The 27,276-nt window shown below is 35.9% G+C and overlaps 1 protein-coding gene across 4 annotated transcripts in view; it reads left to right on the forward strand.

The window, feature by feature from the left end:
* Nucleotides 1-27,276, forward strand: part of LOC123867066 (polypyrimidine tract-binding protein 2) — a 270,705-nt gene that overhangs the window by 200,411 nt on the left and 43,018 nt on the right. For 3 of the 4 annotated variants that reach the window (XM_045908910.1, XM_045908912.1, XM_045908909.1), the window contains 5 exons: nt 3,304-3,450; nt 12,852-12,998; nt 18,911-18,937; nt 23,216-23,335; nt 26,039-26,165. In XM_045908910.1, the coding sequence (XP_045764866.1) occupies nt 3,304-3,450; nt 12,852-12,998; nt 18,911-18,937; nt 23,216-23,335; nt 26,039-26,165 (568 nt within the window). The remainder of the gene's footprint in view (nt 1-3,303; nt 3,451-12,851; nt 12,999-18,910; nt 18,938-23,215; nt 23,336-26,038; nt 26,166-27,276) is intronic. The other variant, XM_045908911.1, reaches the window with a different exon arrangement.

Raw genomic sequence — 27,276 nt, forward strand, 5'->3', positions numbered from 1 at the left:
AATTATCGTTGTGCCTATAGATTACCAATACCGATTGGAGACGGACGGACTCGTCGCGATATTATCGCCCGTGGAGTTGGTTTTCCATTTCATTAGCCTGTATTCGTCCACTGCTGGAGTGCGCCACCAAACACGGTCCTCCGCCTTCCTCATCCACCCGCTCCCCGCTACCTTCTTCAGGTCATCGGTCCAGCGGGCTGGAGGTCCACACTGCGCTTACCGGTACGCGGTCTCCACTCCAGAACACGTCTGCCCCAACGGCCGTCGGTTCTGCGACAGACATGGCCTGCAAATTGCCACTTCAGCTTGCTAATCCTTTGAGCTATGTCGGAGTTGGTTGGTGCCTAAATATTAATATTTAGCTTTTAATAGACCTGGAAGAGATGGTGATTTTGTTGCTATTTTACTAATTTATTTATACCAACAATATCCATACAAGGATGACTATAAAATATTCAAATTCACTACAATATGGTTGTGAACTACATATATACTCAAGAAACATCCTGTCATGCAGTAACTTAACAACAAAAAGTAGGTACAATATTTTGCTTTTAACACTATTTAACAAAAACCAAGTACTTAGTTAAACAAAGAACTAAAATATCTAAAAACTTAGTGTGTTACATATTTTTGGTGTATATTTGCGTTGATATCTAAATCCATGACCCTGCTGTGTTATTTGAGTCTGATGCTTCAGAACAACCTAATCCTTTCAGTGTACCCAGGATTTTTGTACAAGGCATTCGAAACTTGAAGTTTTACGGTCCAGTTCCTTATAACCTTCAGTTAGGTACAAACTTTTTAGGTACCTATCCTTTCCAAGGATTTTCATCCATCCTTAATAAACCAACAAGTTGTAGGAAAAAATAAACAGACAATATTTTTTATTTCAACAATACGAACAAACCCTGTACAATCGACATCAAAAGAACCAAATCTCCGTAAGAAAACAAATAAAAAAATGTATATATTTTCCAAACTCAGTTGAAAAGGGAGAAATAAATCGCGAAGCACGTTCGCCTACCTTAAAGGATACATTTCTGTATTTTTTCCCTCCACGTAAGAAAACAACTGATACGTAAAACGTTAAGGAGGACATTAGGTACTGTCGTTGGGTCAGAAAATCTGCGAAGAACCATTTCCACATCAGACAACTTAAATCATTCGCTCCGTCTCACATTTCATCCATAAATATTAAATCCTGACTTGGCTCGCGGAAGAGAAAAAAGTGATATCGCGTGACATTTCCTCGCAAGGATTTCCGGGAATCGGTCAATTTTCCCAGTGATCGCCTTGAGTATGTTTATTGAAATGCCATTTATCGGTCCGTCGCCTCCGGCGCTAGATCGTTAGGTCTCGTTCCGTCTGCTCTCGAACTAATGAACCTTTAGAGAGTAGAGATTTTCTGAGAATATTTTTATTATATTGAATATAGACATAATAGCGGGCAGATCAGATGTTTGATTAAGTAGACCATTGGTATAAAGGTGAGCTATACAGCAAGGAGAATCAGACGATGTGACGCAGATTTACGAGAGAATCTGTTATTACAAAATATTAATATCATCAGAGTGTCCAGTGACATTTAACTATTACGTGTATATCTAATAAGCCATCCAAATAATATCAAACGCTAACAAAGTAGTAAATCCTTTTGATAAAGTTATCAATGACCATCCACAGGCAAGCTCATTTGTTACACATTTACGCCTCACCGATAAAAGGCGAATATAAAAGAATGTTCCTCTGAAACTCGTAATACCTTCAAAAAGTTCAATTCACTAAGATATTTCTTCTGTTCGTGAAATTCTTATTGCCATCTTGAGGTCTTTTACGCTATTGTAGTTGTCAAACACTACAGATGTTTTTACTCATTTTATTTGCGTTTAGGTACTGTGCAAAAACATTTCTATTTTCCTGGTTAGTGTAGGAACTTTTGCCTTTTTAAACTACCGTAAGGACACGACGAACGTAGCGTATTTTTAAGCGACTTCCAAACAAGAGAAGATTCTCGATTTGGTGCGTATTTTTTTACTTACAAGAGTTTATTCAGTATGTGGGTAATATGCTTAAGAGTCCTTTACATACTAGCGTTTCTCTAGCATAGGCGATGGATGGGCCAAGTTGTCGCGGCGTCTGCGCGGCGCATAATATTATATACGTATTCGATGAACGCTTATGCTAGAGAAACGCTAGAGTGTAGGGACTGTAATAGTTGCTGCTGTTCCAAAAACAGATACTTATAAATTAGCTAATTTTGAAAAATGAATAAATTCTATTTAGAGCTATAGCTAAAAGTACCGCTTATGTTGATATGGACTTTCATGATGACTCTCCTCTTTTATTCTGAAAATCACTTCTTAAGTTATTAGGCGTAACCGTTCCGCTCTAGTTTCAAGTACTGTTCCATTAATCAGTTGTGAAAAGTCACCGTACAGGTAACACTTTTCACCTCAATAGAAAGTGAAGTGTCATACGAAGTTACAATATATTGGAGGGTTCGGCTCGGGCCCGCCGCCCGCCGTAGCCCGTAATCAAAAGGCTCTCTGGGGAACAATAGCGCCCACATCGGTTCGGGGCCGATAAGCCTCGACAATTATACTACATCGACTTTTCAATTATCCAACCGATTCTTCCCACGAACAATACTAGCTTTATTTATGTATATTAGAGCGGTCATTTTGTACGCCGCTTAAACGCGTATTCACACAAACATTATTCTCCATTAGCTACGTAGAATGGACTTTTGTACCTCGGCCTAAATTAAAAATATTTTTACATTGTTTAGGTGTTAATATCTTTCTTGGTTTTTTCATTGTGCCTGTGTTACAAAGGACGTAATTATACTTAATACGGGGAGTTATTTAACTGTCCAGGCAAGTTTTTCTGGGTCAAATATTGGTAACAACAAATACCTTAAAATTATACATCAAAAGAGTTCTTCTCTGATAAAAAATCTCCGAAAATTTCTCTTATTCTTTTAAAAATTGCATCATATTTACTGATATTATTAATAGTAAATTAAAAGATTTCGAAATAAAAACTCAGGAAACGTGTAGCAATAAAATATTAGTATTACAAGAAAATGAAAGTTTAAACAAGAGACATTTCTCTCGTGAAAAGTACAACAAGACACTTTCTTTTACGTGGATACACACAATATTGCATTGTAGAATTTTACTTGCAAAAGTCGACGTCAAGTTCAGAACATAATCTTTTTGTTGTTGTGGTTCTTATATTTCACGCCTTTTCCTTTAAGAGACTTTAAAGTCGTGCTTAGTTTTTTTTTCTCTTTCTCAGGTGAAACTGGAACAGAATGTCGGCAAGCCATCAAGGGTTATCCACATACGGAACATACCAAACGAGACGACGGAAGCCGAGATCATACAACTGGGCCTACCCTTCGGGCGGGTCACTAACGTTCTCGTTCTCAAAGGAAAAAATCAGGTAAAGACGCAAAATTATACCCAGCTCTTGTGCCGCCTCAGGTTACATGGGTGCTGCGATGCGGATGTTTCAACAATAACAGTCATAATATTTCTCTTATGTTATTTACGTGGGTATCTAACAGCCTTTAATGTTTTTGTTAAGGTCACTTGTTTTCTTTGTGGGGGTGTTTTCACTATGATCAACCAGGGAGATATTATAACCCAGAATTCCCAGTTATGCGATTTACCAAAAGTTAAATGTATGGAGTCCTTATCTTGAGATGAAAGACATTTTATTACAGGATTTCAAACCCATCAGTGTTAGTTGATAGACAACAGAATATCTCCCTAATATAAGGTATTTTTTTGCGATAATGCACACATTAACCACATTAATTGCCCTATAGACATAATTGATATAAAATCTTATTACTGACTGCTGATATAATATTTATAATATACTAGAGGATGCCCGCGGCTTCGCCCGCCTGGATTTCGGTTTTTTAAATCCCGCAGGAACTCTTTGACTTTCCGGGATAAAAAGTAGCCTATGTCCTTCTCCGGGATGTAGCCCATGTCTGTACCGAATTTCATCAAAATCGGTTCAGCGGTTGGGCCGTGAAAACGTAGCAGACAGACAGACAGACAGACATACAGACAGACAGACAGACAGACAGACAGACACATTTTCGCATTTATAATATTAGTATGGATTGATTACTACTATCTTCTCTCTATATCTCATCTTCATCCGCGTGCATTTTGGTTTTTTTTAATAATAAAGAAAAGTTTTTGATTTCCGGGATTAAATGTAGACTGTATCCTTTTCCGAGATGTGAGCTATCTCTGCACTAGATTTCGTCAAAATTGGTTTAAAGGAAAGGTCATTAAAACCACTGGAAACTCTTTGATTTTTTGTTTGATAAACTTTGGCATATACATATAGGTACCTATATAAAATGACATTTTTTTTTAATATTAAGTAGATAGGTAAAAAACACTATCATAAAAAATATAAGAAATGACATTTAATATTTACTTTTTTTGATCACCTTATCTCATCGGCACCTTGCTCAACTTTCCGCTCTAGAGTTGATAAACAACAATAGGGACCCAACTACAGTTAGCAGTTTCCAACTAACATTGGATAAAGTGCAAATATTATTTCTTCTTTGCAATAGCCATAGAGCCGGGCTATCTGGTGCATAAATAATGAACAAATCGCTTAAACTTCTGCTCTGTGTTACTCTACGTCCCAAGAAAGTTTTGACGACTATTTTGCAACGGCTCCGGCACTTATGCTCGCTTTCTGCTCTCTAGTAGTAGTACAGTACTCAATTTGTAAAATAACATGCTTACGCGGTTTCTCCTTTTCGTGAACCCCATATTTTATGTAGAACTAATAAATATTTCTTTCTCATTGAATGTTTGGGATTAGAATTTAACTCGCATAAACTGAAACGAACTAACGAATGCAAAAACTAAACGCACCTCATTAACTAGATAGCAGGTATAATTATTGCTAATATGAGTGAACAAGTCAAAACGATTTTATATACCTATTAATATAGTAAAACTTTTTTACTATTGTGTGTATTTTATTAAGGAAACTTAATTTTTTATAATAATATACACTTTTATTGAACATACAAGATTTGCAATATTTCAACACCGTTAAATAAAACAAATACCTAACAAGAAAAATAAGCATTTAAAAATTTTGAGTCAGAAAGAATGCTTCAGCACTGGTGCTAAGAAATTTTTTATCGAAAGGATCAAAACAGCTGTACCTACCTACTATTGGATTTGTTAAGTAAAATGTCAAAAGTACTTGCTAGCGCTATAAACTAACTTACCTGCCGCGGTTTTGTTCGGGTAGAATTTCTTAAAATTAGTAATTTATAAGTTTCTAGATCCAGCAGTTTGATACGAGTCAGTCAGTTTATATTATGAATAAATAAAGCAGCAAAACTAAGTCAGTCTAAAACTTCCCCTCTATCAAGTCTTACAAACAATGCAATACGCATAGGCTTTTAATAAACGAACTCGGTCATGTAACACCACTCCGCACAATAGACGCGGCTAAAGCGGAAGCACAACAAGTGGGCGGCGCGGTCTCGTCCACAAATAGGCCGCTAACCATTGTAGCACCGGCCTCTACCTACTTGTTCCCCGTTTTATATTACCTATGGTCCCAGTGAAAAATAGGTCACGCTACAGCCCCTAGAACGAGAGAGAAGTACAGTTTATTAGACTCTCTCTGAATTAATTGCTGGTCGAAGCTCTGAAACTCGTATAAATTACTTACGTTTTTACCTAATTTTCCTTGTTATCCATCCATACTATTATTATAAATGCGAAAGTGTGTCTGTCTGTCCGTATGCTAGCTTTTCACGGCCCAACAGTTTAACCGATTCTGACAAAAGGTACAGGGTTAGCTTATATCCCGGGGACGGACATAGGCTACTTTTTATCCCGAAAAATTAGAGAGTCTCCACGGGATTTCCAAAACCCCATCCGCTTAACTGATTTGTATGAAATTTGGTACCGAGGTAGTTTGCGTCCCTGTGATTGACATAGGCAACTTCTTACCCCGGAAAATCAAACAGTTCCCACGGGATCTTTAAGAACCTAAATCCACGCGGACGAAGTCGCGTGCATCCTTTAGTAGTAATTACACAAAAAGACAGCTACGCTAACCATTCTAACACCGGCCTCGTATCTCTACTAGCACCGGCGTCCGACATGTACCACTACTTGTTGTCTCGTTTTAGGTGGATTGATTTTCCTTCTTATGTACCTAATTCGGCATTTAGGCCGCGAACCATTGTAGTACCGGCTTCTACCTACTTGTTTCCCGTTTTTATATTACTTATGGTCTCCGTGGAAAACAGGTTACGCTACAGCCCCTAGAACGAGTGGGAAGTAGAAATTATTAGACTTGCCTTGAATAAATTGCCTGGCAAATATAGGATCTTTGTTACGTAATTTTCCTTGTTATACAAGTTATTTCCGCAAATAGCCCGCGAATACCTCTTCTTGTTTTATAGAAACATGCATACAAATAACACGTAAAGAAGTGCGTAAATAGGACAAACATAGGGCCACTAATCCTTTAAAAATTTCCTTGTTTCCCGTTTAATACCTACCTATGTAATAGGCCATCTTTATAATAGTCTATAGTGTGAGGAGAAAATTCCACAAAGATCACGCGTGCGAGTAAATTTTTTAGAACACCTACTTGTAAATATTGCTCTGAGTATAATATTGAATTGTCTATGCCAAAAAAATTGTTTTCTTTTTTTGTTTTTAAAACTTTTATGATTGACTTTACTCTCGTCGGACTTTATTCCGAGATAATAAAAATTTAGTATTGAATTCGGAGGTCAGAGTGATAAAATGCTGCACCGTTGACATAGAAACCTTATTTTCTCTAGTTAAGTTCATATTATCAATAACATGAGTATACGAGAAATCAGCTAATAATAGCTAAAAGTAAGTCTCAGTATAAAAAAGGAGAGTTTAAGTTCTAATACTTTCATGCCTTGAAATCGCCAGGCAGGCGTTAAACTCAATCGGTAAAACTTTCGCGAAATGAAGCTCAGTATTAGCTGACATTAGTGAAGTTTATTCAGCTTAAGCTGCGAATCTTTCAATCGACTTCGAGGCAAACACTTTCTGATATCTCTTTGGTAATCTTTAAGGACTTGTTTTTATTTCGAAATTGTATAATACTCTACATCAACTAAGTACTAATGACATTCCTACACGTATTGTCTTGAGCAAAATATGAGCTGGGCTAACATTATTACCTGGTGAACTTTTCTAGTTCTTATCTACGTCAACGTAAACAGAGTGCTTATTTTTAACCCCCGAACCAAAAAGAGGAGTGTTATAAGTTTGACGTGTATCTGTCTGTGGCTAATGAACCGATTTTAATTTAGTTTTTTTTCGTTTGAAAGGTGGTTTGATCGAGAGTGTTCTTAGCCATAATCCAAGAAAATCGGTTCAGCCGTTTGAAAGTTATCAGCTCTTTTCTAGTTACTGTAACCTTCACTCGTCGGGGGTGTTATAAATTTTTAACTTACACTTGTCAGCCAAATGTTTTAGTCCAATACGCAGGCTCAACGTGTATAAGTGATTTTATATAAGAAAAACCTGAATCCATGTGGAAGTTGCGCGATGAAGCTTGTTTATTATATTAAACCATTGCTTGTTTTATTGCACTGAAATAAAAGATATCACCATTTATATTTTATGTATTATGTGGCTGGAGTTATTAATTTATACCTTTTGCAGCGAAATTATAATAAATTAGCCCGAATGCGAAATTCCATCAAAATTCTACTTAGCGGAACTCAAGGGGTGGCAACGTCGAAAATAAATTTCAATTTGGGTTATGAATACCACGGCGCGCAGTGGTATACCTATTATTTTTTTATTCTTGTTTGGTAGATATCTATATATATTTAAAAGCGAAAGGTCACTGACGTACATACTTACTTACTGATTAAACACGATATCTCAAAAACTCTTGTACGTATAAAGCTATAGCAAGTAGGTAGTTGTTATTTAAGAGATGTCAGCTAAGAAAGGATATTTAGAAATTTCATCCCTAAGGGGGTAAAATAGAGGTTAGAAGTCTGTTTATTTTATGAAATTCCTGTGTTTTTGGAGTTAGAGACACAAAACTTCGCATTAAGATTAATAATAATAATAAATAAAAAACATGTACATCAATTTTTTTTCGAATATAACCTTTTAAAGGTGGTAAAATAGTGGATGATATTATTTGCTCAATTTTTTTATTATTAAGTCCACAAGCTTGAAATTTTAAAAATAGGTTTCTTTTAGGGCGTAAGTATCAGGTTAGAATTTTTTTATTCAAATCTACCCCGAAGGGGGTAAAATAGGGGTTTGAAGTTTGTATGAAAGTCCTGTGTTTTTTAATTTAGAGACACGAAAATCGGCAATTAGGTTGTTATGTCAAAGTATTTTTGAATATCATCACATAAGGGTGGTAAAATAGGGATGACAGTTTTTGCAGATTTTTTTAACTTTAAGTCTACAAGCTTGAAAAGGAAATAGGTTTCTTTTAAGGCGTAGTCATCAGGTTAGAAAGAATTTTGCAGGGCATTGGCCGCACGGGAAACCTCAATCTCACGGGAAATCAGCAATTCTTCGCAGACGAAGTCGCGGGCAACAGCTAGTCTTCTATAAATGTAACAATTTTGTATCATATTTGTTATAATATATGCTTGATCTTTATAATAAATAACATTTCACATTGAAGCAATTTGTACCGTAGCTCTTATTAATATTAAATCACCAAAAGATTGTAGTCTGATGGCACAAGTCGTAAAAAAAAAATAGGAAAGAAAATATGATTTGATATAAATTAAATGTAATGTGCAAAATATTATGCATAACGCAACTACCAATTCCACGATATGTCGCATTAGTTCGTATCATCATATGGTAGAAAATTACAACCAACCGAACAAGTTTAAGACGACATCCAGCCATTTTTATTGCCTGTTGTACGTCGAAACAGTCTCTGCAGCACGTGCAGCTCGGAATTTACGAGTTGCTGCTGACAAATTAAAAATGAGTTAGTTTACAGCCCGGGAAGTAAAATAATAAAAAAAGAAATCTTATTACGTGCAGGCATAGGACAGACGCCCCGACAATGTTATCCCATCTAATAAATAGCCTGTATGACATTCGCGCCGTATATATCGTGGCGTGAAGAAAAACAATCTCTCCTTCAGCAAGAGGAACAAGTCGAATCCCTTTTTTATGAACGGTCACGAGCTTGCTGTTTGTTATGAAATTTTCTGTATCTTTTCATTTCCGTCCTCAGAGTGCAAGCACAATGAAATTTAAATGTGCTTTCACCTCCATATCTTAAGTGTTGTCACGTCATCGCTGTTATTATTCCTGCCCTCGGTGGGGTCGCTTCTCATTCTAGTTTAAATCCGGGTTCTTTGAATCAGTTAATGGACGACATTTGTATTTTATTAACCGCTAGTCGCAGTGTACAATTTTTGTTTTTACTTCACATCTTCATGAAAGGAAAGGATGTTTTCAAAGTGTCGACTAAAAATCTTTGTTGCGGTCTACATCACGCTATCCATATCGGCATTGTTCGATATAAAGCACTCTAAACCTGTACAGGTCTCGATCCTTTGATGGGCCCTAAGAGAATGCTGAAAAGTATCGCAATTGACGGTAACCAAAGCTCGGGAGCGTCCAGTTACAAAGGCGGCATCTGTCGAGAGGTAGGCAAACATCGATGTGAATGGGTGCGGACAATCGCCTCCACTCTCGGTGATTAAAACGAAGAGCCGTTGACACTATTTTATGAGCGAGCGTTGCGTGGCAGCCATGTTCCCATTAATTTGTACGCCCTCACTCAGGTTAACGTTTCATCTGATTTATGAATCAATTCAGTTTATAATATCAAAGGCAATTTTATTTGGACACGAAAAGTTAAATGCTTATTTTTTTTTAAACAAAGGTCACCCATTTTTATAGGGAGTGGACATTTTTGATAGGCTGTAGAGAGCAGGTTAAACTGTCGGTACAGGATTTTTATGACTTTGAAAACAATGTGTAAACATAAATGCCAGATCTTTCAAAAGAGTGCACTACTGTAAAAATTACATTGCTATTTATAAAATTATTAAATATACCATGGTTGGAATATTTAATTTTTAAACTAGATGATATTTGCGGCTTCGTTTAGGTAGATATAGGTTTTTATAAAATCTTGCGGGAACTTTTTGATTTTCCAAGATAAAAATTAGCCACTTGCATGTGTTATTCAGGGATTATTTATCATCATTATATATATTATTATACTACTATATTATACTACTACATTATATATACTATTAGTCTCCATTTCCAGCCAAATCGATTAAGTTATTGTGGCGTGAAGAAGTTATAAACATCCAAAGAAATGGCTAAAGGCAAATATGAGATCGTTATCGTCTAAAAGTTAAAAACAGGAAAGAGCAAAGTTTCGTAAGGGATAACCTTTAAAAGTTTAGTTTGTAGGTAACAGTATGACAGAAAACAGTAAAAAAATTACAGAAGTTCTTGCGTTATTTACTGAAGGTGTCTTATTAGCATAATCATTGCGGCTTGCGGTAAAGGTAGTATAGCCTGTTTAAATTTCCCAGTTCCTCGCGCTTTTCACCACTAGGTATTTGTTTTTTAATTAGCACCAGACAAATTCTATTTAATTTGCGGCTTACTACACGGGCTTACACCGGTGTATTTTGCACGTTGGTCTGCCATGTTCAAATGCCAAAAGCAGGATCCTGCGGTCGTGAATGGCGCGCACCGCGTACCCGAAATAGGACACGGGCATGCTAAATTTTCCCTTTAAAATGATGGCGAAAATCATAACGCATTTAGGGTACTATGCAGGGTTGTAGACTGCAGCGTCCGTGTAAGGGATCAGTCCTGTTGTTTGGGCACCGAGTTTATGTATGGCCGAGTCCATCAGAGCCGATTAATTGCGGACCGTGGGCGCCACAGAGACAAAACCTTGTTACCGGCACGTTATGCTAACATCGCTTAGCGATGTATTCATTCCCAGAATTGTGCCCGAAATACCTGGAAATTCATAAACCGTTTACGTCACGTTCAGTGTCAAACGTAGAATACTGTTTCGTTTTCCAGAGTATAATTTTGTTGCGGTAATAGGTAATAATAGGTAAGCTTCTAAATTGAGATATTTTGTCTGGTGCGAGGCTTTGTCTGTGGCTAGTTTTTAGTTACTATTCTACTGGTAAAGCCCAGCGATATAGCGTTCCGATCCAATGCCGTGTAGAAAGCAGTCTGGAATATGGGTTTAATAAAACTGCCAAGTGGTGTGGCCAAGTTAGCCCACTTCATCACTTACCACCAGGTGAGAACGCAGTCCAAGGTTAACTTGTATCAGAATAAAAAAGTTCAAACTTTTTTTAGGAGATTTCGATTCTCCATGTTTCTTTTAGATGTATTATAGGTAACCTTTGATCCACGTTCACTAGCCGTTATGTCCTCTGCAGTGTGATTAAATTTTTCTTGCTTATAATTTTTATTCGTATATCTTTTTTTTGTATAAGTGTAGGCCACTTTATGCACTATAAAGCATATTTCATCCATTCATTCATTATTGTACCCACTCACTAGTAGCTGTACTAGTTTGTACCATTTTTTTCTTCACGAGTAATCACTAATCTGTTATTTTTAATATGGACCATATAATAATAATAACATTATCGTTACATTTGCGAACTATAACTACCACCAATCATCCTAGTAAATTAGATGACACCTACCGTCGCCTGGAATAAAATATATGGGTACGACATACGCGAAGCGAGACCTCTCGACACGTCATCTTTCATTCCCATATATTTTAGTCCCGACTCCCGGTATTCGATTAGATTAGGTGATAGTTGTCGTAGGAGACCCACTAGGTACTCAATTTATGTTCTTTCTTTGTACGAGGTTTACCTGGCTTTATTATTATTTATATCTTGTATATTAAAGCTTTTTTATTTGATGTACAAAATTTTTGATATATAAAAGATTTTATATGTCTAGCTCTACATCTATTTACTTTTGAATTGAATGGATTTATTTATAACTAGAGGATGCCCGCGGCTACGCCCGCGTGGATTTTGGTTTTTATAAAATCCCATTGGAACTCTTTGATTTTCCGGGATAAAAAGTAGCCTATGTCCTTCCCCGGGATGTATCCCATGTCTGTACCAAATTACATTAAAATCGGTGCAGCGGTTGGGCCGTGAAAACGTAGCAGACAGACAGACAGACAGACAGACAGACAGACAGACAGACAGAAAGACAGACACACACTTTCGCATTTATAATATTAAGTATGGATTATAAGCGATTTATTATTTGAATATCTTGGGTCCATCTTACTAGATACTTATTATATACTTCATAACTTAATAGTAGTTATGATGACGCAGCTTGACGAAGAATGGAATAAAGTTGAAATTATAGAAACTTAAACCTGAGTATGGATGAGTAGACGTTTTCCTCGCAACGTTTTGAATCAGTAAAACTAAATTTAATGAAGTTCAACTGGGCGAAACTTTAAATCTTGCTAAAATATTTGTTGTTTCAAAAGTTCAGTCTTTTGGTTTGAATAATAAATTAATTAGACACATTCTGCTATTTTTGTATTTAGAGTTAACTTTAAGCTTGTCATACGAAAAGTTACGTTAACACAAAGGTGCATGTGCAATGACTAAATGGTATTTTCTCTCTTCTGTAAGTTTTGACCGTTTCTCTTTCACTATAGACATTCCTGGAGATAGCTGGAGAAGTATTGCTATAAATTCCTAGGTATTTTTTCTCTTTTTTAAAGTTTGAACGTTTTTCTCTCACCAGGCATTCTTGGAGATGGCGGAAGAAATATCGGCGGTGGCGATGGTGGCGTACTTTGGCGGATGCGTCGCACAGCTGCGCGGGCGCGCCGTCTACGTGCAGTTTTCCAATCACAAGGAGCTTAAAACAGATCAAACTCACAGCAATGCGGTATGTGGATATCTACTATTTGCTTAGTACGTAAAGTACAGAAAAACTCCTTACCAGGGTTGAACTCCACAGTCACCATCCAAGATACACATCATCCTTTGAATACTGCACTGACATTAAGCCTGCACCGTGGTGGCAAGTGGGGGGGGGGGGGGGGGGTTAGTGAATTAAGGTGAATCCACCTCAAAAGGTAATTCCTACATTCGGTCCCAAGATGCAAGTTATCTCTTGTTTTTGTCAAAATCGTTCAAACAGAAGGGCCGTGAAAAGTTAGTAGACAGATAAATAGATAGACATACTTTCACATTTAACATGATATTAGTATGGATTAGGATTAGGGTGCTAATACAATGACGTAAGATCTAATTGGTTGGCCGCTTATCGAACAGGGATTTAGCTAAACTTTGACGATCTCAACCGCGCGCTAATGCCTTTTCAAGTTTGATTTTCAAGCGCGTTTAAATCCTAAGTCTCTAGGTATTCTTAAGTACTATACCTACTTATAATGCTTTGTATTCAGAACACAGGTTGATTTTTGTTCAGAATAAAAGGCGTTTTAGGCATCCATTATTCCTATACTCACAAAGAAAGTAAAAATTACAGGAATTTATAACTTTTCTTTTTACAAGGACAAATGCTTCGTTTAGAAACGATGTGATGACGCTCTATTTTCTACTAGCTTATTCTCACGACTTCGTCTGCGTGGATTTTTCTTTTTTAAGGATTCCGTTGGAATTTCCCAAAATCCTTTCGTAGTGTACTCCTAGGCCTAGGGTCTTCTTCTTTCCTCTTTTTAGTCGTATTGCTGTGGGTCATGACTCCCTTTCCTTTAATCACGTATTGGTAGGAGGATTGACAATGTATTGGGTGCTGAGATCTTTCTGCACACGAATTGATTAAGAGAACCATATTTCGACTTTTAAGTTTTACAGTTAAATATTATCAGCCGATGTTAGTGATAATTTTTTATTTATTTAATAACTAACATCAGCTGGGAGCGACAGGTTAACGTGATCTCCGGGGCACGAAGGAGATAAAAGGGCCAAATTCCGACCGCCAATGTCGGTCTCCCATCCAGTTACCGACTTGGGTCAACGTTGCTTAACAATCACGATCGACTGATATCCATTGTCACAACTAGGCCACACGTCCCTCCCCTGGGGTACTCGAGATATATTTCCTTCTTTCAAATCTCCAGGTCCATGTGTTGTACGTCATTCCATTATGGTAGGTACTGCTTTTATGTGTAGATTTTTTTTATTTGAAGTCATTAGGCCACCAATTTATGTTGATATGAACTAAAGTGTATTGGGTAGAATAATTCATACTTAGTTATATTAAGAGCAAATAAATAATTATACATTTTGATATTGAAACACTGTCCGGATTAATAACTAACTCGTAACTACCTAACAATAGTTCAATTAGCTTTGTTACTACTACAAAAGGATTACACAGCAATATGAAATGGAGTATTAAAGCCGTTACCAATGGGAGAAGCCCTCTGTGGCCCCAACTGCACTCAAACTATTATATATAATCTTTCGAAAGGGAATCGAGAGCCCACAATCTACATACCTAAAGCTGCTATTGAACTACCACATTGTGTCGACTATCGAACTGAGTTGTGTTGATTTAATTGTTTATCTAATAATCCCAGCTAGGTAAGATATGTTCCTTACCTAAACATTATTTTCCTTATTTTCATATCACCCCCTCTTTGTTGCACAACTAATAAGTCGTATAAAAGGTCTGACTCGAAATCCTGGCTTATTTTTGTAAAAATAATTCAAATTTGAACTCCATAAACAACTAAAAAGCTTGATTTCAAGAAGTTTAATTTTGGCAACCCATTTCCTGTATATTTTACTGGATGTTATATAACTGAAACGAGTATTATAGGGTAATTTATGTTTTTTTCACTCGGGGCCCCTTTTCACTGAGTCCGGCTCGCTTGTATAAAATTAACGCCTTTCAACGTCTTCACAGCAGTAAAAATTAACCCTTTTACCTAGTGCCTGCCGCTTTTATATGAGCACTCTTTCTAACTTTTATTAGGTCTAACTGTGAAAATACAGTAATTGGATAGTGCTTATTACTGTTATGTACGAAATGTGTTGAGTGTAGGTTATTTACATGAAGTTACTATTAATGGTTAACATACATAAAGTTACTATGGTGACCTAATAGGTCACTAAATGAACAAAAAAGTCAACTCTTCTGTTTTCAGAATTTTCACGGCATTGTATAGTTAACAAAATGTATATCATTATACTTACTTAGTATTATGTAACTAGCCAAAGTCAAAGTTAACAAAACATAAGAATCTGATTCTGAATAACTTGACATGCAGCTTTCCTAATTTGTACAGATCCTACCTAGTTAAACTTATGGCTACTTTCATAAAATTATATTATCAGTGGTAAGTTTTAGTACTTAGCAAAACCATAGCATATGATATGTAGTAAATAACAGTAAACGTATACCAAATAGGTATATTGTTATAGTATATACCATAGAAGGAAATCGTTAAATTCTGTAAGACGAGACGAATGAATGGATTAATTAAAACGCTAAATTAGATTCGTTTATCTGCGAAACCTATAGAAAATACCCTTCAATCATTTGTTGTCTCATAACTTGAAATAATCGAGAGGGCCGCTCAATGGCATCAGTGTTGGCTTCACGATGAATTAGGTACTTTCAATAATAATTTAATAACTAAAAGCTTTTAAAATGTACCGAGATCTTTACAATTTCTATTGTCTGTTTATTTCTGGATTGAAAAATAAATTATAAATGTTGAAACTTTCAAGAATAATGTCAATGTATATTTAGGTATAACTTGCTAGGTTGTGATATTTATTCATTCTAACAGTAATATTATCATTTTAAATAGTTCAGATAGAAGGCAAAGACCGCTTTAGTTAATGTTCGACAGTGAAAAATCGGGCGAGAGTATCACGACGATAGAACTCACGAACTTTGGACAAAAGATTGAAGTATGAATTAAAATTTAATTAATATGAGATAGATACCCGTATAAAAGTGGTCTTTGCCTTCTATCTGAAATATTTAAAATGATAATATTACTGTTAGAATGAATATCACATAATATTACGATGATCTTTAATTAAACTAAAGCTTTAATAGCTTAACAGGGCTCTCTCCGTCACTCGTTTCATACAATCGTAGTTCCAATTTCATTTGGATATTAAGCAACCAAAGTCCATGAAATTTTGCAGACATATTCTAGAAACTAATATCTGTGTCTGTGGTGTTTTAGATTTTTCTAAAAATATGTAGTTTTAAAATTACAGGGGCTCAAAGATTTGTATGAAATTTTTTAAGACCGCGTAACTTTGAAACCGAATATTTTGACAGAAATCTGGAAAACCACAGACATAGATATTAGTTTCTAGAATATGTCTGCAAAATTTCATGGACTTTAGTTGCTTAATATTCAAATGAAATTGGAACTACGATTGTATGAAACGAGTGACGGAGAGAGCCCTCTTAACGGTTACAAGATCGCAGTGAAATCTAAAGGGTCAGCTGTTCAAACTCCACCCATTGTGGTACCTACCTACTCCTACCGCAAGCTTACGTTTGCCCTACGCTTTTGGAGGGCAATATTATCATGATGAACCTAGCAAATATTCTTTAAAAATATCAGAAAGATTCGATTGTCCATGTCTATTATTCGATGTCTAAAACAAACTGTTATAAATAAATAAATAAACTACTTTTTTCGGTCACGTGTCTAGACCTGAAGGTGTAGGTATTAATGAAACGCTAATGTCTAATGGTGCAAGGGGAAGTCGAAAGTATCAGATTAGGCGAAAGACCACGAGTCCATGAGATGAAGGCTTCAAATAAAGGCCACCATGAAAATCTCATTATATTCGTATGCAAGAAAAGCAACTTTCGGGGAAGAGTGGAGACGGATTTTCAAGCGAGGAACTGCTCAAATAATGCCTACGACCAATCTGACAAGACTGCGCACGAATAAGAAAAAAACCAACGCACAAAAAGTCGCTTAAACAAAAAATAAGATTATTATCGAAGAAACACAATAACAAAAATAAGTAGGTACATCAAAAAGAGATACGTAATATATTATTACGAACAGAAAACACTTAGTGAACAAAGGTAAGCAGCTTTTGAACAAGATAACACATTTTTCAGATATTATCCTGAAACAATGTTTGTGACTACTATATTACAGTAATTGAAATGGAGCTTTTACGTTTTATAAATGGAATATTGTAACCCAGTATACATAATAGAATATTTTTAGGGTTCCGTACCTCGGAAAAGCGGAACCCTTATAGGATCTCTTTATTGTCTGTCTGTCTGTCCGTCCGTCCGTCCGTCGTATCTGTCAAGAAAACCTATAGGGTACTTTCCGTTGACCTAGAATCTTGAAATTTGGCAGGTAGGTAGGTCTTATAGCACAAGTAAAGGAATAAATCCAAAAACTGTGAATTTGTGGTTACATTATTTAAAAAAAAGATTAAAATGTGTTTAAATTTTCAAAGTAAGATAACTATACCAAGTGGGGTATCATTTGAAAGGGCTTTACCTGCACATTCTAAAACGTATTTTTATTTCTTTTTATGCATAACAGTTTTTGATTTATCGTGCAAAATGTCGAAAAAAATACCCGAGTACGGAACCCTCGGTGCGCGAGCCCGACTCGCACTTGGCCGGTTTTTGATGAAAATTTTGACTATATTTGGAACTTAATTTTTTATAGCACACAGTATCCACTTAAATAGTGTATTTATTTAAAATACTCGTAGAGTAGAGCGTACATAATATAGATCTAATAAATTCTAAGACTAAGTCCTGCTAAGCGATTTAGCGTTTCGGTACTATGTCGTGTTAACCGATTAGTTTAATTAAAATTGCCATACCCTTTCGAAATAAGCCCGCATCCATCTTCATCCATCCTCAAGCGCAACGCACACCAACAGACTGGAGTAGAGCCGAGGCGAGACGTCTTTCTTTGTAACATCTGAAACTAAACTTTATTTGCCTACTCGTAGTTTGGCATAAAGGTGCAGCGCCTAAGTCATCCACTAAACTTTTGTACCAATAAATGTGATTTTCTCTGCTGGTAGTTAAGGATTTCCGACCTCCATAACAACATCCTAAAATCTTGAACTTTGTTGAATGTTTACGTTCTACTTTATTTATTTTGGAAATCAGCCCGAGTGTTAGATAAAAAGTTAAAACGTTTGTAATTCGAAATAAACCTATGCCTATATAGTAACTATGCCTATCAAAATTCAATACAACTAAAATTAGTTCTGAAATATTTTAATCATCGCTTCGCAACTTGATAAGTTGATACACTAACATCTAAAGCGAGGCAAATATATTCATTAAAGGCAATTATACACGAGTTATGATTACAATCATCTCATTGTTTATTAATCAATAGTATAATAGTTGTTTGATCGGATTGTCAACAATGCAAACAAGCGTCTGAGTAAACACAATGGCTAATTAATGTGATGATTAAACTGAAAATGGATATAACTAGGTGTCTATAATTATCTGTTTGTCTGTTTGACTATTACGATTATATGTTTGATTTTGCAAGTTAAAGCACAGTAGTACTCGTTACATTGGCAACATCCCCAGTTAAATGTATTATAAGTACATAATATTTATAACAAGTAAAATTTACTGTGAGTTTGCACTAATGTTTTTATTTAAACGTTTCGTTAGTTCAAACTCGCGGTTACACTAACAAATGGATAAACGTTTGGACCCAAATTTTCCCTAATTTGAGAGTTTCAACGAAGTGAAAGATGTCTATTATGTGCACTAAACCTACGTAGGTACTTACTAACCCTACAGGCTGGATTTTCCAATTAATAAAAAAAATGTGCTTCTTTCAGGTTATCGCGTATCATCCATATTTTGATGTAAGTAAGCATTTTGCGTTCCAAACAATATATTTACTACCGTAATACCTATGAAAACCTTTCAATTCCAAAATTATAAAATTATATGTTTATTTTATAAAATATTCTTCCGGTATTTTGACATTTCTTTGTCAGTCCCATTTCCTCAGCCCTCAAAACGATATTTCATAATGATGTGATTCGTGCCCTGCGGGAACGTCTCCTTAACATTATCAAGGACTTATTTCTCGTGACAATTTCTGAGACAGATCTTCTATTATTATTTCACTTTTGACATCCCTCGTTAATGAATTCCAACGGTTGATTTTTTGGTAAAATAATAATTATTCGGCAATATTGCGAATCGCTTTAAACGCAGTTTCATTCTGATAGGAGTTAAGAAATTAAAACACGACATCTCGGAATTTCTATTGAGCTATTTACTATTATTTTTTCTATATTATAGTTTGTAGGAATCTTCGTTAGAGTCAAAATCCATTTATTACTGAAACAGTGCACAAATAGGATCGTTATAATAAGGTTATTAAAGATGACTACAAATTAACTGATTTCAGGTCTAGTTATGTCTTGAGGGTAAATACTATCCCACAAACTAGAATTGTTCTTAAATAAATGTGTAAAAAATATACAAGTTCCTTTTTTTTAGAATCATTCTAACTACCAAAACTAGACACAAAACCTCTTATCTTATATTATTTTAAGTAAAGATAATAGTCATTTTATACTTAGAAGATGCCACATAACTCAAATGTCTTTGTATCTTGCGCTATTAAAACTTATAATGAGGGATTTGGGTGAACAGACAGACTTGACATTGTTATCGCTATGTGATTTATGTACAACTAAATTGTGTTAGTTTATTCTACATGATTCTACTTAGGTATGATTTACCAGTAGTGTATATGATATGACCATACTATTTACAGAGTACCTACTCTAGAAATTCTGTGCCATACAAAATGACAGTTATTTTTTGTACTGATTTTAAGCGCCTCACCGGACGTAGGTGCCAGGAATTAACATTGACGCTTTGTGCCAAATGGTCGTTTTGTTGACAGAAGTCAAAGTCACGACTAACATTAAGTTCGGAGTAGGTACGCTCACATGGCGCTCACTCATCGTTCACTGCTGCTATCAGAGCCAAAATGGCGATAATCAAGTCACTTTAAAAACACGTCGTTAATCGCTTAGCTAGGCGATGTAATATTATTATATTATATTTATAGATATAACATGTTAGTGTTTTATTTTAAAATCAAAGATGGTTGGTACGCCCTTTCCAAATAAATAAACACGATTTGCTATTTTAACATCAGCTTATAGTGGCTGTGTGTGTTGTCTTTACTCAGGTAACGTAGAGCTGAAATCTGCTCAAGAATCTCTGTTTTTCCATGTATGGATAAATAAACGAGCGAAATTTGATTTAACAAAAATATTTTCGATGCACGTAAATAAAACTAGCTTTACAATTTCATATAAAAGCACAGGTGTAAGTGTTGGAAAGTTAACGTAGAAGGTTACCTTCACTAGAAATTCATACTTTTATTGAGCACCGATGCATTTTAAAACTCGTACATTCAATGCAGGGCTTTGATCAATCATGCGACGCTAAAGGTTTTTGTGGTGGCTGAATAAAAGTCTCCAATGGCGGAAGGAGTTATTTTGTCGCTCCGACGTCTGCTAGTGGTCGCGCTGAAAGATTGCACGTCCTGCGAATAAGACCTTTTTAAATAACTCCAGTTTGCCACTGCACTTTAGACGACCGACGCTATTGGAAAAATATTATTCAAGAACTCTTAACTTCAATTATTCGTGTCACACTGTAATACCTAAATGTTTAAACGGTCTCTTTTGAATTTAAAGTCTAGAAGTTACAGATATATTTTGTTGTTTTTTACCGACATTACTATGTAAATTCGTAATTTAGATCTAGATTTTCAACTCGCTTTTATTATTATTAACTTCTTCATCGTCCAATTAGCGGTGTGTCAACTACGTGAGGTCCGCTTTTCTACGTATTGCTGTCCAATTTGCACGGTCTTGAGCATCCAATTTTTTGAGTCTATTGGTCTTCAGGCTCGCTCAATTTATTTTTTTGAACTAAGTACACTTAAATCTGATCGGTACTGGGCCAGCGTGGTATACTTACTAGGCCTAAACCCTTCTCATTCTGAGAGGAGACGTGTGCCTTAATAGTGAGCTGGCCGGAAAGGGATTGATTATGATGATGATGATTGATGATTCTTTTAAAATTTAATGTAAAGCATTTTGTGTGCTCTTAAAATGATAACGATATGAAACTAAATTTGTCATGTATTGGGTATTCTCGTAAAGAAAGGGGCGGAGAGCACGGGAAAGTCAACGTGAATTTGTACCAAGGCCTTTGCCGTCGACGGCAGGCTTACTGTGACATGGTTAAAGCCTTATTTTTGTGTCTGGCCTGCACGCTTGTCAGCTTGTCGTCGGGCACAAAGCCATGTGAAAATGTAGGATCAAAGAGTGCCCCGGCTTGTGCGATCATGACGGCTTATTTTACACAGCACGTACGCCCAATTTAAACGTCGGTCATTTTAACACTTTGTGCTTTATATCAATGGTCAGGTAGCTTGCAAATTTTCGACTTTTCCTGGCGATGTCAACATGGCTTTGTGACAAAGGCACGCCTAGTCAGCATCAGTTTATACCAAATTGGTGTGGCACTGAAAACGTATTGAAAACTTTTGACGAGGAAATCTATTTTCGAGTAGGTATTTTAACAACGTTATAATAATTACAAGTATATAAAATCAAATTGAATTGCAAACGTGGAAATATGAAAATTCTATTATTCAATTACCAATTTTATTACTTAGGTATTCCAAGTATCGTACGACTGTGGTAAATAAATAAATAAGTTGAACCAGTATCTTAGCTAGAATCATGCGATTCTGAGATCCGGATATCGGATCTCAAATATAATTTTATATCATATAATTTCTCTTAAGCTACTGTAGATGTTTTTTCTACAGATAACTGCGGAGATAAAAGTCAATGTTTAAAGGGAAATGCTATGAACTAAATCGTTTTACTCTTTCGTAGAAATCAAACGGCAAGACTAGATGGTAGGATTGATACAGTAAGTAGCTATTGAATTTGCTGAATCGTGTCTCGTTATTTGAATAGCATAATTAGGTATATTAGTATTACTTTAACCATAGTTTCATCCGTGTTTTGGAGCTTTAGGATTTATCGAATCATTAAGGTCAAAACTAAGAAAAATGGTCAATGAACCAGCTAAAGTACTTGATAGATCAACGCATGGTTCCAGAATTCACGGGTTAGCTTACTATAGACAGATACAATTACTGTCGGAGAATGATCTTTGTTATACCAATTATTACCCAAATAAAGAAGTATTATAACTTTTGTCTCACAAAATAAATACTTGACGTGTCTATACACAAGAGGTTTATTTTATTCGGTCGCAGTAAGAGGTCATCTCGAAGCCCCTATTTCCTAACAAAGTAGTGGATTTCCCGACGATACAAAATAAGTTTATGACGTCCCTTTGTCTGAGCCGGTCAATGTTATCTACTGGTCTCTGAACACTCCAAGGTGCGCGCAAGATAACTCGTATTGCGTCCTATTGTGCTCCTACTTACTGAAGATAAGTGGCATATTTATTTTTTACGTGACTCTAATGTGGTTTATTTCTTGCAATAATGTTGCAGTATTGTGACGTGATCCGCTGTGTCGCTATTGTAGTGAGTGATTTGTAAAGAAGGTTTACGGTTTTCTGAGAAGTGCTCTATATTCTAGCACATACCTACGGCTCCACGTGCAAGGGTTACTATCGCTCTAGGTATTGTGGTTTAAGCTTCCTGTAGAACTTCTGGCGTGTTTTGTATTTTATGCGTTATTTATCATTCTTTTCATAGTGTCTGAGTGGGTATGTAATCATAAATGTAAATGTATGACTGCCCGTATTCTTTTCACGGTTCTACCCCTAAACCCATCTGGATCGATACAGAGATATTTTGCATCCTGGAGACTTTTATAGGATTACCTAGGGAAAAATCCACGAAACCTAACTCGTGTACCAAAGGCTAGTAAAATGTGACCAACCAGGTATTAAAGTAATAAAAATGTAAAACAGATTATGTTTTACTATAGGTGAAAAGTGTGAGCGATGAGATGAAGAAGCTTTTGTTCTGGAAAAAGTATACTCACTTCAAGTTTAAACAAGCAGAGCCCTTATGTATTTTATAAGACTGTAAAGTTATATTAATTTGTTTACAGTCAGCGTCCGCGCAGGCGGCACTTCAGGCTGCGCAAGCAATATCAAATAGTGCAGGCGCGGCTTTAGTGGCAGGCGCGGGCGCGGCCCTTCAACCAGCGAATGGTGGAACAGAAATACAGGTTGGTTGTGATAACTTTTTCATCTCAATAGTTCGGCAAGGCTTTCTTTATCGTTCGAGATCTGCACGAAAAACACCATTTTATATGCTAACGTGGAAGAATTATTTGAAATTCGAACGTGACGATTGTATTTGTGTTACACAAGTGTACCTAAATTAAAATTGGATTATAGCTAAGAACACTCTCGATCAAGCCACCTTTTAAACAAAAAAAACTAAATTAAAATCGGTTCATTCATTTAGGAGCTACGATGCCACAGAAAGATACACAGATACACACGTCAAACTTATAACACCCCTCTTTTTGGGTCGGGGGTTAAAAAATGCACATTCAGAATCGCGGTTTGTTTTTACAGTTTATATGTATTATTAGTGATCCGATTTCCTATTAAGTAATGTTTGGGTGGTTCAAAATGGAATAAAGACCGAGGCGCACTTGGAAAGTGCTAGCCCTGAATCGCTATATGCCGGGTATAAATGGAGGGATGAAACGGAGGCCTTGCCCAACAACGTCACAACACAACAGGTAGTAAATAAATAAATAGGTTACTCTGATTTGAGGAAAGTCTTTCCGGACAGAGCATGATGTGACATAATCTAAGCATACGACCCATAATGGTGCATGTACACCAGCTCAACCGAACCACTTGGCAGAGATTTATGTACCATAACAATAACAACAACATAATATTTAGGTATTCCGATACTTATTTTTCTTCTCATACTTCAATCAATTTTGCAGATAATACCAATTAAATTCAAAAAGAAGAGTTATTAAAATACGGAGGTATAATAGCAATCGTTCAAGGTTTCCCCTCCGATAGGTAGATGTAATAATATCTTTTATCAGTCCGGGGCAAATCTCGACCGACTTTATGATTTAATTAATTATTAAGTAGGTACAATCATAATTATAATAAGTAAAAAAAACGAGAGGAAAAGCTCAGAAAGATTTTAATTAAGGCTATTAACAATAATTAATTACCTACCTTATTAGTAACCCCTGAAATATGAATGCTAGATGGACATTTCAGTATTACGTCAACATTAATTAATAATAATTAATTATTATTATCTATCTGTAGCAGTCTCTTTTTTTCCCCCCCGACCCAAAAAGAGGGTGTTATAAGTTTGACGTGTGTATCTGTATATCTGTCTGTGGCATCGTAGCTCCTAAACTAATGAACCGATTTTAATTTAGTTTGTTTTTGTTTGAAAGGTGGCTTGATCAAGAGTGTTCTTAGCTATAATCCAAGAAAATCGGTTCAGCCGTTTGAAAGTTATCAGCTCTTTTCTAATTACTGTAACCTTCACTTGTCGGGGGTGAGTTGCCAATATTAAAATGTTATTTCGTAAGATGAGTGTCGACATCTGTAGGCACTCACCTAAACTAAATATGTGTTTGTTTAGGTTAACCGACTAATAATACCGCAATTTTATCCCGTCCCGCCTGTCCCGCTTATTATCGCTAACCCCTCATGATAATCGTTAACTTTTGGGTCCAAATTTTCTACGACATTCTAAACTGGTGGCGAAATATGTCCGATAATATTCAGCAGGTATTTGGCTCTTTAAATATGAAGTACGGACCTGTTAGGTATATGTAATTAATACCTACCTATCGAAATAATGAATAAGGAATGTATGGTCGACAAAGGCTTTCGTTACTATACGTACCTACTAAGTTATCTGGAATGGTCCTCGAGAATTTAATAACATACTTTTCCGTAACTATATTTTTTCGTTCTTTCCGTAAATGAGCATCAAATATGATTTAGGCTCCTAATAACATAATATATCAAGATAATAGCCCGCCATACATTTGAGGTATTAAATCGTACATTAACGTTACCTAAGGGCGACGTACAGTAAAGGAGATTATCTATTTAGCACTAAACCGAACCAAAGCTGATTACGGAGACCATCTTAAATATTACAAGCTCGTTTCGTAAATCAGATTTTAGTTCCTAAGGGAATAGCTGAGGCCAAGATACAGACTGATAGAGCTTGTGAACTGCATGCAAAGAGTGTTTATTATGCAAACTAGTGCATAAGACGCCCCTGTTAAATACTTGGTAACTACCTACAAGGTGCTAATAATCTCATGGTAAAGCTTCTTCGCCTAACGACCTGTTATATTGGTATGTTCTTGTGATGATATTAATTCCCCTATACTCTCACTCCTATATGCTCACGAAAGTTAAACAGCTAGTTTTTTTCGATTATATTTTTGAAGTAGCGACAGCCGACAGCCCACGGGTTCTCTCGGTGATCCTCTTTACTACCTATCTCGTAGGAATTTCAACCACTCCACTCCATTATGAAGGAAATCTCTGTGCAAAATTACAGCTTTCTTAGTGCAAGGGCTAGGTGTTCATGAGTCAGTGAGTCATGACGTTTCTTTTTAGATTATATGCATTTAGATGTAGACTAAATAACCAACACCTCTGAAACTTCTATGTAATAATAGTTTAGTTTATGTACAACTCGTATAGTTTTTGAAGGTAAACTAAAAAGAATCAATCCCCTTCTTTTCTGTCTTTCTTTGAAGAAAGAGAGAAAAGAAGAAAAGAGAAAGGATTTTTCTTCACGTGGACTTTATTTTTCAGGACAATGCCTAAGCTATATAAGGGGCAGTATTATTTATATAATAAAATACGTCATGAACTTTGACGACTCTAATTTTGTGAAACTTTTGTTACAGGGTGGTCCAAACACAGTTCTGCGAGTTATCATAGAGCACATGCTGTACCCGATAGTCCTGGACGTGCTGTACTCGATCTTCCAGCGGTACGGGAAAGTGCTCAAAATCGTCACCTTCACTAAAAACAGTAAGTATACCTAACTCTTCACATTTTACATGTACATGTACATGTTCTAGGGAAGCGCGCTGCGTCTTAGGCTGCATCATCACTTGCTAGCAAGTCTGATTGCAGCCAAGCGCTAGTCTTTAAATAAATAAATAAATAGTTAAAGTGTTATTGTGAAATGGAGGTAGTAAAAATAATACCACATTTACAAAATAAATAATTGACAAGTGAAGAAAAAGTGTTCCCGTTTTGGAGTTAATATTTAGGGATGTTTATTTTTACCTGCTATCAAAACCTTTTAATTACAGCTCAACGTAAATTTCCGAATCTCATTACAAAATAAGCCCTTTATCGCTCTACAACGTGTATTCACCCCCAGGTAGCATTGAGTAAAACACCTATTAATAATCGAATCAAGGAGAGCATTAAAATTAAATTTGGCCAAGCCTGTTGTAGTGATAGATTTACCAAACATAAAGGAGCTCGGAGGTCCAAAATCCAAGGGCGCAATCCGTTTAAAATTTAAATCGTACCCTCATGCATACCCTAAATAAATCCGGCACACAGGAGGCTGCCAGGTAGGTAGGTACATATTTGATAAGCTTTGCCCACAGCGGTGTAGAGACTCTGTATACTGCTCACTTTCGGCTAATTATAAACTTCGTTAATAACTAATTATGCTTTGTTTTAAACTAGAAACCCTCTTAAGCAAACTGCTTACTCAAAAAGAAAGAAAAAAAAACAACTTAAGATATTTTTAATTTCTCAAATATGAAATTTTATCGCGTGGATTTATTAAGTATTGGTATGGTACTCTTAAATTGCCCAGGGCCAAAGCCTGCCTATGTCCTGCCCTAAGACGCAAGCTATCTCTTTACTAAAGTTTATTAGAATCGGTTAAACGGATGAGCCGTAAAAAGCATACACTTAGACAGACAGACAGATAGACACACTTTCGCATTTATGATATTATAATAATAATAATATATAAGCCTTTTATTACTGAAAATAAAATTTACATTTTAAAATACAATATTATGTAAGTTATACATGCTTTTTAGGTAAGTTTACATAATTTGAATTTTTAATTTTATAATTACAGTAGCAACAAATATATGTATAGGTAATATTT

Source organism: Maniola jurtina, chromosome 7 (genome assembly GCF_905333055.1).
Source record: "Maniola jurtina chromosome 7, ilManJurt1.1, whole genome shotgun sequence".
Classification (NCBI taxonomy): Eukaryota; Metazoa; Arthropoda; class Insecta; order Lepidoptera; family Nymphalidae; genus Maniola; species Maniola jurtina.